The sequence below is a fragment of the Vigna umbellata genome, chromosome 3 (genome assembly GCF_029865625.1).
Source record: "Vigna umbellata cultivar VRB3 chromosome 3, Vumbellata_1.0, whole genome shotgun sequence".
Classification (NCBI taxonomy): domain Eukaryota; kingdom Viridiplantae; phylum Streptophyta; class Magnoliopsida; order Fabales; family Fabaceae; genus Vigna; species Vigna umbellata.
In genome coordinates, this window is record NC_142167.1 from 44,139,497 (window position 1) to 44,151,606 (window position 12,110).

The 12,110-nt window shown below is 32.4% G+C and overlaps 1 protein-coding gene across 2 annotated transcripts; it reads left to right on the forward strand.

Moving 5' to 3' along the window:
• Positions 1 to 882: 882 nt before the first annotated feature.
• Positions 883 to 10,595, forward strand: LOC148202615 (chaperone protein dnaJ 10-like). 2 transcript variants are annotated; one of them, XM_088110458.1, is made up of 11 exons: positions 884 to 1,033; positions 1,180 to 1,298; positions 2,321 to 2,380; positions 2,586 to 2,668; positions 4,460 to 4,625; positions 4,736 to 4,865; positions 6,178 to 6,336; positions 6,748 to 6,920; positions 7,835 to 7,915; positions 8,133 to 8,188; positions 10,289 to 10,595. In XM_088110458.1, the coding sequence occupies exons 2-10, from the start codon at positions 1,212 to 1,214 to the stop codon at positions 8,157 to 8,159; spliced, it is 966 nt and encodes a 321-aa protein (XP_087966584.1). In that variant the 5' UTR covers positions 884 to 1,033; positions 1,180 to 1,211; the 3' UTR covers positions 8,160 to 8,188; positions 10,289 to 10,595. The 2 variants fall into 2 exon arrangements, with proteins under 2 accessions (XP_087966583.1, XP_087966584.1); XM_088110457.1 differs by lacking the exon at positions 8,133 to 8,188 and having other exon boundaries at positions 883 to 1,033.
• The last annotated feature ends 1,515 nt before the right edge of the window (positions 10,596 to 12,110 follow it).

Sequence of the window (12,110 nt, forward strand, 5' to 3'; positions counted from 1 at the left end):
AATTAAAATAATTAACATTTCATCAAATGATCCTATATAAAAAGCACACATTTATACAAAATAAATTCAATATTAAAGTAGTTTAAATTGAAAGAAAAAATCGAAAATAAATAAAAATTAAATTAATGAATATTTATTAAATTAACTTATTTAAATAAATAATTTATTTAAATATATTATATTCATTTTTATAAAATAAATAAAAATACTAAAATTATTTAAAAAAATTTAAATTATAGTTATATAATAATTTTTTTAGAGAAAACGCATGTTATTTATATAATAAAAAATTTTATTTATATACTATGCCAATTTATATTTTTTTAACTAGTTTATCAATTAATTTTGCTAAATATTTTTTATTCAATTAACTAATTTATTAACCTAAAACTTATAAATTAAAAATTTATCAGTTAGGAGTTTATTTTTCAATTAACAATTAGTTTATACGTACCACCAATGAACTTATAATATTTCTTTAATTTTTTTCTTCAATCTCATCTTCATCTTATTTTTCATCTTATGAAACTTCAGTCTTTAGGTTACGGAATTTATTCTTCACTAAACTGCGTTTCTTATTTGTGATTTTGATTTTGATTTTTTTTTTTATTTTTCTGTCATTCTAATATTTTTTCGAGTTCTTAAATGAATAGGTTAAATGCCGGATTTAATTAGACTAAAATAAAAAAATACATGTATAAAATTAAGTCAAATAAGGTTTTTATAAATATAAGAACTAAAATAAGGAAAAAAATAAAATCATAAATTTTACCGTGTGTACGATCCAATTTTTTAAAACTTCTTCCATTCTTTTGTATTTAATGTTTTTAAAGCTTCAATTATTATAATTTAATATTAAGAATCCACATGTCACGTGAAAAAATAAAATAAAAATATCTTCAACTACGTGGTCCATTGAAAACGTCACCGTTTCTTCTGCCAGAGATCCACCTGAAATGTGAGGTTTCTTCTGATTGTTACCCCCCTCTCTCTCTCTTTCAAGCTCGAAACTTCTTCCATTTTTGCTTTCTGGGTATGTTCTAAAATCTGTGTCAGAATACTCTTTCACGATTTTTTTTTCTTCTGTTTTCTTTCGTATTGTTCATGTGCTTTCTATTGAAATCATGCAGCTAACTAGTTTTGTTTTTGGGAATTCTTCAATTTGCTTAATTTTCTTAGATGCGTTAATTGTTATTTGAAAGTCACAAGCAATGGTGAAGGACACTGCGTACTATGACATATTAGGTGTGAACGTTGATGCATCTGCTGCAGATATCAAGAAGGCTTATTATGTCAAGGTAATAAATAATGAAATTTATGACCTTCACTTTTTCTGATTTGTGCAACCAGAAAAGGGGATTTTAGAATGTTTCTATATTGTTACCTGATCTGATGGAATGTTGAATTTGATTATACTATGTGGTTGAGTTATGGAATCGACTTGGTAGTTACATAAATATTGTTTCGGTTTTTTTGCTGTTTAAATTTGAATAAACCATCAATTTTGTTTTAGAAGTATCACCCCCTCTTCTAAATGATCCTTACACTAATGAAATTATATAAGTAGTCTCTATAGAGTATTGAATATCGATCAATATTTGATATATTTTACTGAAATTGAGGAACTAGTTTAAAGAAATTTTCGACACTTCAGGGACTATGTAGCATGATTTGTGATACTTTAGTGGCTACATCCATACTTTCAATAGTTTAAGGGCAATTTAGCAGAGAGGATGATGCTTCACGGATTGATGGTTTAATTGTTTAATTTTTTATCAATTCTGAGACTAGTGCTACACGCGTCAGATAACTGGGGATGGCAAGAGGATATGGCATACATATATATATATATATATATATATATATATATATATATATATACACATATATCCTCATATCCAATTTAAAGAATTAGATATTACTTATATACATACCCGAATTAAATTAACACGGGGATTTTTTGTCAAAATTGAAAAGTGTTCAGACAATAGAAACAGATTCATTTGTTTGTGAGAGTTGGAGTTCAATAAGCCCAAAGATTGAACTCTGGAAGCTGTTTATTGATCTTGTTCTGCCTTCAATGGCTGTTTATTTCAAATGTGCTCACCATGCAACACTTAATTTGTGACAAAATTTTGGGATAGAGTAGAAGAAATGATGTCTCTCTTCTAGTTAGGTTTAGATTAAATGTTTAAAAAACCACATTCATGCTGATGTTTTAGTTTTTTTATATTGTTTTCTGACTGAATCTTAAACTTGGCAGTTCCTCCTTTTTTGTCTCTTTAATAACTGTTAATCTCTTTCTCTCTTCCCGTTTTAGGCAAGAATTGTTCACCCTGATAAGAATCCAGGGGATCCTCAGGCCGCAGAAAATTTTCAGGTAAGTAAGAAGCCTTGTTTTGTCTGAAGATATATTTAGTAGATGTCATTAACAAAGTTATTTACATCCTTCTTAGTTCTTACTGTCATACGTTTCACAGCACAAAATATAAAAGTATATGTACATTTGGATCTCTCCCTCTATCCAGTTTGCTTTATTTTTCTCCATATACTTTCTAAGTCCGGTATCTTTGTATATTTACCAGAAACTTGGTGAGGCTTACCAGGTTTTAAGTGACCCCGGGAAGCGTGAAGCATATGATAAAAATGGAAAGGAGGGAGTAGTACAGTAAGTCTATATTGTCCTCCATGAATGAACAGTAATTAGTTAATAATTGCTTGCAATGAATTCATTCTACATCAAGTAGTCAAGTGTTGATTTTGCAATTCAAAGATAACTCGTGTAGGTTATTATCAAAAAACAGTTTCTGGAATAACATTTTAATCTCTCATTGAATTTTCCTTTTCTTGGTACTATATCTAGTTGTTGTCAGATTTAAACCTGGAATCAAAATATGTAACTAAATATACTCTATGTGCTTGTTGTTAAATCTTCTTAAATATTAATGTGATTCAAGTCTACAATATGATTTAGAGTTACTTGTGAAATGAAGTAAAAGAAATAACAAGTGAAAAAGATACACACTATAGGCACTTAGAGAGCTGACTTGAAAGACGAGGTTTATATCTATTTATATATCATAAATTAGCCTTATCTCTAGTTGATATTGGATTTTTGACACATCTCTTCATGTCGAGACATGTACATCTGGAGTATGAGACTAGGTATTCATGGATGGTGGCCCGATAGTGGATGGAATGATAGACCTAGCCAATAACAAATCTTGTTAGGATAGACTCTAAATGACTTTGATACCATGATGGGTCTTTCAAAGGAATTCATCAGGGAGACACAATATCAATGAGACATGAGCCAAACATACATAAGGGATTGACATCACCTCCAACCCAAAACCTTAAGGTAGTGTATTTGTAGGTCTTCCTTGTATGTTGCTCAATTTTCTCATTTCTACACAATGTGAGACTTAGACTCACATCCAACAATCTACATGAGCCACAATGAAACCTTTTGCTTTGACACCATATTGAAAAGTATACTTTAAGTCTCACTCAATCCTACAAAATAAGTTTGTAAGATGAGATTTGCATCCTTATATACCGTAAATTAGTCTTATCTCTGGTTGACGTGGGATCTCCAACAAAAATTACATCATTTTGTTCCCCTTTAACTCCCTTCCTTGTCTACTCCACTCAACTTATCAGAATTTCACTCTCTAATATTCACAAACCTACCTTTTGTGTCCTCTAATATCTCATTCCTGCTTGATTGAGCATAGAAAGGTGCCTAACCTGGTGTTTATGTTACTATTAGTATTTGTCATTGTTGCCAACCTCATAGGTTATATTTCTTATTGTTGTGAGTTAGAAAGCAGTTCTAACCAAACTTAGTGAAACTCAATGAAGATATTTTGTTGTATTTGTTCAAAATACCATATAGTCAAATGTTACTGAGAAAGGTCTTGAAAAATATCTTAATCAAATAGTACGAATGAGAGCTACAGAGCAGAGCTGTTGCCTATAGAGAATCTATAATTTGATCAAGTGTGCTAGTTCTGTGAGTATTTGCCACTATGTTGGGGCTTCAAAATTATGGTGGAGACCTAATATTGTTTTATCTGAGGGATAAGAGAACGAACTTCTCTGCTTTGTATTGCACTGGAATGACAATTATTTAAGATTACAATATCTCCATCTCTCGATTTCAAGACCGAAATGTGATACCATAAAATCCAGATCGGTTCTATATTATCTAAAAGGGAAAGAAAGACAAACAGTTCTAGCTAATTTATAAGAATACTAAACAGTAAAATAAAGTCCTAAAATTAATATATAACATAACTCCTAAAATTAGTATTAATCTATCAACCAAATTAAGGCTTGTTTATTTATGAATATATGCTAAAATCATTATTTAAGACGTTTCAAGATGAATCTAAATTAACAGAATGCTTTCATGGATTGAGAAACCTGCAAAATACACTGATTTTTTTTTTTTCAGAGATAACATGATGGACCCTACCGCTGTATTTGGAATGATTTTCGGAAGTGAAGTTTTTGAAGAATATATTGGGAAACTTGCACTGGCTTCTTTAGCATCTATAGAAATTGATGAAGACATACAGGACCCTGAAGCTCAGAGGCAAAAAATTCAAGAAAAGATGAAAGTATTCTCTTTCTTCTTTTCTAGTTCTTTATGATGGTTTTCCCAAATCCTTTGTACTGTTCCCTCTCATAATTTAGTAGCTGAAACTGTTTTCCTTGTTTGTATCCGTAGGCATGGCAGAAGGAAAGAGAGCAGAAGCTTTCAGCAATTCTGATAGACCGGCTGCAACTATCGGTTGTTGGTCAAGAAGAGGAATTTACTGCATGGGCAAAGTCAGAAGCTCGTACCCTTTCTAAAGCCGGTAAAATCCTTCTTTTTATCATGTAATTTTAATAATGTATTATTAAATAGTAGTCCAGAACTTAGAAGTTTCAATGACTTAAACATTTTCATTTTCAAGAGTGTCAATTTATGATATATGCTACATGCATTCTAGACTTGTCCTTCAATTCAGACCTTTCTTCAGCTCTATTTTGAGGTTTTAATATACAAGGGTTGCAAATAAATTGTAATGATCTATTGATGTAATAGAAGTTTTTAGTTTTATTTCACAGAAATTTGTTTTCGAGGTACAAATATTATGTTTTTTTTTTCAGTTTTGAAATATAATTGTCAATATTCAAAGAAACTAAAACACATTCATTCTGGTGTAGTTTATAATCTTCAAAAATGCTTCCACATGCTATATAAATTACATTATTTCTTAGTGAAAGATGTCCAAATAATGCCTAATTTGTAAGCCTATAATGCTAGCAAATCAGGTCTGTTGTCCTGGATTTCTGTTGTTGAATTATTAGGATTCTCACTATGCTAGAATGTTTTTAAGTTGTGCCGAGCTTGTACTAGTTGTGCCACATTTGTGCTTGAGCTTAAGTAATATATCAGGTGTTCGAATGATGAATCTATCCCACTATTATTATGCCATTGATTGAATGGTTCTATGCTTGTTATCCTGAAAAGATATATAATATAGGCATCATCCAACAGAATCTTAAATGGAGTGTGAAATCCCATTGTGGCAAGATGCTTATGTACTCTTAGACTACTGAACTCAATGCACTAAAAGCCTTAATTTGTCGACAACATAACCTTGCATGTTGTTGATTAACTTTGAAATTATTATAAAATTCAGATTGAACCTTAAGTGTTCGGGTGTTACTCTTGCAGTACCTTGTTACATTTTTATGATTTCATATTCTCCACGAAATGGATTTAACTTTTTCCTGACTTACCATCATTATAAGTTGTTCAGCCTCATAGTATTATACTAACTTGATTAAAATACAGGATTAGAAGAGAAGTGTAGTCTGTAACAATTCTGCTGAAACGTTTTTCACGCGACACTTGAAAATTCTACAAAAGGACATCCATTTGTGTATATTGTAGATCCTCTGCGATGTACTTAAACGCATGAATTTCATATGTTATTATTTCTTATCAGTTTTAATCTAATAGCAACCTTTGGGTCAAATGATGAAAATGGCAGCATGCTGCACATTAAAAGGATGACACATGGTTGTCAATTCATGTGGGACCACTATCATATGATTGACCATTCTTGGTTCTGTTTTTCCCTTGCAATTTTCATAACTCATTTCTGGCATTATTTTTAGCTTTTGGTGAGGCCATGCTACATACAATTGGTTACATCTACACACGAAAATCTGCAAGAGAACTTGGCAAGGATTTACGGTACATGAATGTTCCCTTTTTGGCTGAGTGGGTTCGAGATAAAGGACACCGTATTAAGTCACAAGTAACAGCAGCTTCAGGTTGTGGACTATTTTGTTTTTATACTGGGTAGTGATAAAAGGCCCTTTTAGTCCCTCATCTCATTTTTTTTGTTTTTTAGTTTTAGTTTAGTCTCATAAGTTTAAAAGGTTTTATTTTAACTCCTTAAATTTCTTTGTTTAATTAAATTGGTACTTACATCAATTAATCACACTACGTATCCACTTTGGCAGATGTGGTAAATGCTTACTTCATGTAATAGTTTCCAGTATGACCAAATTAGTGTGATAAGTTTATGTAAGGACTAAATTCAATCATTTTAAACTTAGAGAACAAAACCTAAAAAAATAAGATGGGACCAAAAGGGTTTTTGGCCTTTGCACAGTTCTAGTGTATCGGTTGAAAGGATATGGGCATTGGAAGGGTTTAAGGCAACTTAACTGTTTTTGTAGGAGCTGTGTCCCTAATTCAAATACAAGAAGAGCTCAAGAAACTAAACCAAGGAGAAAACAAGGAAGAAAGCATAATCAAAGCTATTGAAGATAAGAAGGATGCCATGGTTAATTCTCTATGGCAGATCAATGTGATTGATATTGAATCAACTCTGTCACATGTTTGCCAAGCAGTAAGTTGCAGTATATACTCTCTGTAGTCTGAAAATAAAACACTCTTGGCTGATAACTCACAGATAATAGTCTTTCCTCCTACGTACCTGCTGTGCATGACATTTATTAGTTTGCAGTTTTTGACCTTGTAGGAAGAAATTTCACTTTTTTTCTTATGTTACTCAGTTTTTTTAATCTTCCATTCTTGAAACAACTGAGATCACAGTGCAGAACATTGTACATTTTGCCTCTATATTATGGCCTGTGTGCAATTCTTGTGTCCCCCTATAGCTTTTTGCTTCAATTTAATCGCTTAGTTTTTTAATTGTAACAATCAAATTCTTATTTTTTTCAATGGCTACAATCAAACCCTTCTGGTACGTCTTTCCTACCTGAAACTATTGAACTTTCTTTTTTAGCCCCCTAAAGATCTCCATAAACTAAACCTATTAAACTATTTTAAATACCCTTCTGCTTATATCCAACGATCAAAACATTATGTTTCCTCTAACATTAAAAAGTTTTGATTTTCCCCCTATTTAAAACGTTAAGTGCGCATTCTATGAATTCTTACAAACTTCATCACATTCAACTTCTAAACCTTTTAAATCATTTTCTGTCTCAAATTCATCTCAAGCATCTAATCATTATGAGAGTTTTATGAGAAGAAAAAGTGATGGAAGTATATGATAGTAAAATAACTAATTTTGACTAAATAAATTATCGAGGGAGGGACAAAAACTGCACAAAAAGGGTCAAAAATATAATTAAGCCCAACTTTTACATTGGAAAGCAATTGGTGGACCATGCTCCTAAAGTATTTACTTCGGTATTGAACTGAAATGCGTTCTATGAAATGTTGAATAAGCATATCATATATATTGAAATGTCAATTAATGACAAATTTTAAGAAAACGGTTTCTTTTTTTCTCAGGTTCTTAAAGATCCTAGTGCCTCCAAAGATGTTCTGAAGGCTCGGGCCAAAGCATTGAAAAAGTTAGGAAGCATCTTTCAAGTAAGTGCTTGATTTCATATTTTAATGCATCAACAGCTAATATGACTGCATAGTTCTGTCATATGCTAGCATGAAATTGACAACAATTTCAATAACCAATTGTGACATTTGTTTAGTCCCTCTAAATATCTCGAAATTTAGTGTAGTCGTTTTAAAACTCTAATAAATTTAATAAGGAGCTAAAATGATGGAGAAATTAATGAGATGTCACATACAGGAAACAAGCGGAATGCTGAAGGGGTAGAGGCATCGGGGGTTATTTGTGATGGCAAGGTACCTATCAAACTCAGGCATCTTTTATTGTATACTACACATTCAGCTGCACTATGTGATAGTGAATGTTGTTCTGCGGCACTATGTGATAGTGAATGTTGTTCTGCGGCACTATGTGGTGGTGAATGTTTGGTGAGATTTAAATAGGGATGTCAAAGTGGGCTAAACTTGACGAGTCAGCTCTCCAACCCAACATAAAATAGGCTGGCCGGATTAGAAATTTCAACCCGCCAACCCGAAGTAGCCCGACTTGCACAACCTTCCGCGGGCTAGCCTGCAGCTTGTTTATCCAAAGAAAGGCATGTTGCACTACTCACACAAATATGCTTGTTGGTAATGTTGTCAAAATGGGTTAAAACCCATGGGCTAACCCGGCCCATCATGGGTTCGGGCTGGGTTGGGATTTGATAAAACTGTAACTTTTTTATATGAGTCAATTTTCAACTCGGCTTACTTAGAATCCAGCTCACCCAGGTTGAACCCGTAGTGAGCCAGGTTGGTTTACCAACCCACCTAATTTAATTTAATTATTTATTACTTTGTATTTGTAGATGGGATAAAGAAAAAGATGTTTCAAGAGAGCAAAATATTTTAGATTTATCCATTCAAGATTCTAATCTTATAAATGGATAAGTGACAAAAAAATAATCAATATTAGAAACTTATTTGTTCGTTTTTTGTGCTTGCTTTTGGATTACATTTGATTCTCTTTGGAGTTTAACATCATCTTAGAATGAAATTTATTTAGATTTCAATTACAAAAAATTGTAACTTTTTTTTTGGATTTGAAAAAAAAAATTATAATTAAGTGAGCCAATGAGCCCGCCCGTTTAACCCACCAACCCATAGTGAGCCGGGCCGGGTTAAAATTTTTTCGGCTCACTAATAAGTGAACAGGGTTGAGTTGACTCACTTAATGACCAACCCGTGGTGAGCCGAACCGGGTTACCTGTTTTGACAGCATTACTTGTTAGACTAGGTTAGGGTTTGTAATTAAAAGTAGAAACATATCAACAAGCCACACAATGTGACATGACCACCACATAAACACACCGTGAACCAACCCCACCACGTGAGATCACCATGCACCACCACTAGCTCTGCACCTCCATCTTCCATTTTCGACGAGCATCTTTGTCCAATGGCGGTGTCAACAATTGGGGTTTCAACACAACCTTCAACTGTGCCCTTGGAACGTCCTTTGCCTCAGCTTGCTGGTCGCCTTTAACCGCCACACTCACTAGACAGAGTCGCCTCCATATCGCCCTTGGAGGCCTCTGATGTCGGAGCTCATGCATCTTCTGCCTCTAGTGGTGATCCTGCCGCCACTGGGGCTTGTGCCCTTGCCGCTGCATTGTGGAGCTGTCATCCAATGACCTCATCTCATCTTCTCATCTTTGGCAATCCCCACAACGATGGTTCCCACGACAACGGTTCCTTGATTATGCCGTGATTTACCTTGATTCCCCTGATTTTGCCTTTTTTTGGATTAGGGTTTGTTTGTGTAGTTTCTTCAAAACTAGCTGGCCAACCCCCCAACCTGTCCAATTGCGGGACAAGTTTGACATCCCTAGAGTTAAATGGACAATATGAGCATATAGCATAAATGAGAATGTTGAGATGAATGTATATAGTCATATAAGAAAGTACATAATATGGAATGACTATCTGATAAAGAGATTGGTTTGGCATTTTTGAGGGATAGATGACAGAAAACTGGTTAAGGTGGTTTTGAACACGTACAAACAAGACCATAAGAGGACCTGTTATAAGAGTAGATTTCATGACTTATAGTTCTATGAACAAATGAGGAGAACAAAAATGAAGTAGGAGGAGGATATCATTGAGAGAGATTACAAAAATGACTGGTTTTTAATCATGTCAAATGATGTCATGTGATAATGTACCTATTAAGTAGGACAAGGCTTTGTTGTTGTAATCAGAAGCTAAAATCACATCACTTTTGGTAAATCTAGGAACTAAACATATTTTACCACATATTTTACCAAAACCCAATTTCAAGATATTTTAAGGGACCAAAACATATTTTACCATTTTATTTATATGTAATTAAGAATAATGTTCCATTTTGCTTCTCAGGGTGTTAAGGCTCCTTATAGCAGAGAAAACAGCCTACGCAAAGAAAATGGCAAAGTAGTAGATGCTCCTTCCTCCTCGTCGTAGTCATCTTGTTCAGTTTGTTTGATATGGTTATGTGCTGAGTAGTATTCTACTATTCTTGTGGCCTTCTGGTTCTCTGGATTTTGAACACTGTTTGATGCAGTGCTTCATTGCTGTTGATAGTCATGCTATGTAATATTGCTTGAACTCATGGATTGGACTAACCTGCCATAATTACACACTTGTATTTAATAATTATCTTCTAGTGATTATTGATTTCAGTCCATTCTTATCATGTTACCTTGAGTTTAATTTAAATCAACTTATTTTTCTCTGAAGTTTTGAATCATCTCTTATGATCACAGTCTTATATAAAGTTGGCTATAATAAATGAAACCAAAAGCTTTCACCCCACATTTAAACATTAAATGTTGTATGTGGAAATCCTAAACTATTTGTTGAAGTTTTTTAAGTGTTTTCTGTATCATATTAATTGTTGGTTTACATTAAACAATATAACAAAACTTGCATATACAACTATGTGCAACTTTTTTTTAATGATTCTCTAATTAGAGGTTTTGGAGTTTCACTTTTAATATTATATGTTAATCAGTTTTTTTATTAAGTTTTATTGAGATGAGTCTTCATATGGGATACGTCAAAAGCGGTATCGACTATGTCTTCAATTGCACCACAACGGCGCGATGGTTAGTGTTGGTGTTGCTCCTTGGTTTCTGGGTATTTTTCTTTTATTTTACATTAACATTGTCACATCAATTGGGTCATAATTGTTACGTAATAAAAAATTGGATAGGTTACAGTTGTCATATTATTACGCTGTTAGTATTTTTAATGCCGTAAGCAAAAATGACCACCAATCCCTGTTACATACTATGGGACAACTGTGAACATATAGAAAAAGGTAGAATCACTCTGAACACACTTAAAGAAACTAAGGAACATGGTATTAAGCCTTGTATTTATCAAACCTTCCATTACTTTTTATTTGGCCTCTAAATTACAAAAATGAAAACAATAATTTTTTCTATCTTGATAAAATACTTATGAAATATCTATTTTATTTCTTTGTTTATTTTCATGTCAAATATGTAAATTAATTTTTTAAATAATATTATACTTAAAATAAAATGGATTTGGATGATAAAAAAATGTAGAACAACATTCAATGTGTCAAAGAGATAAAGTTTATAAGACAAAATGGTAATGAAGTGGATTTGTTTTTAAAAAAATAAAACATTTAAAAAATGCTAAACCAATGAATGTTACACATATTGTATCGATCCAAAGTGCAAAATACTTTTGCGTGTCAAGATTGAATTTCTCTGAGTACCATCCTTTTTTAGGGCAATAAAAGGTTTACTGTTAAAAATGATTAACAAGACGACACCACAAGATATATGTATAAAAAAATAGCCATTTAAAGCAAACAAGTTGAGTCATGCTTGATGAATGGTAATGAAAATCACTCCACTACTTGGTTACTAACCCATTGGATAAAATCATTGACACCATTAGAGAGGATAACTCAAAAAGATTCTAAAGGGAAAAAAAATTCAAATTTTCAATCGATTAGAGACTATGTACTAGTAAAATACAGAATATAAAATGAGATAAAGTTTGATTTTGAAGTTTTAGATTAGCTTAAGAGTTTACATTTAGATTAATAATAGAAGGAATTTTTAAATCAAGTAATATTAATGGATCGATCTATCTTATTTATGATTCAAACTAAGTTAAACTTTGAAAATAATGATAAATAATTTTTTTTAGTTTAGTTTAA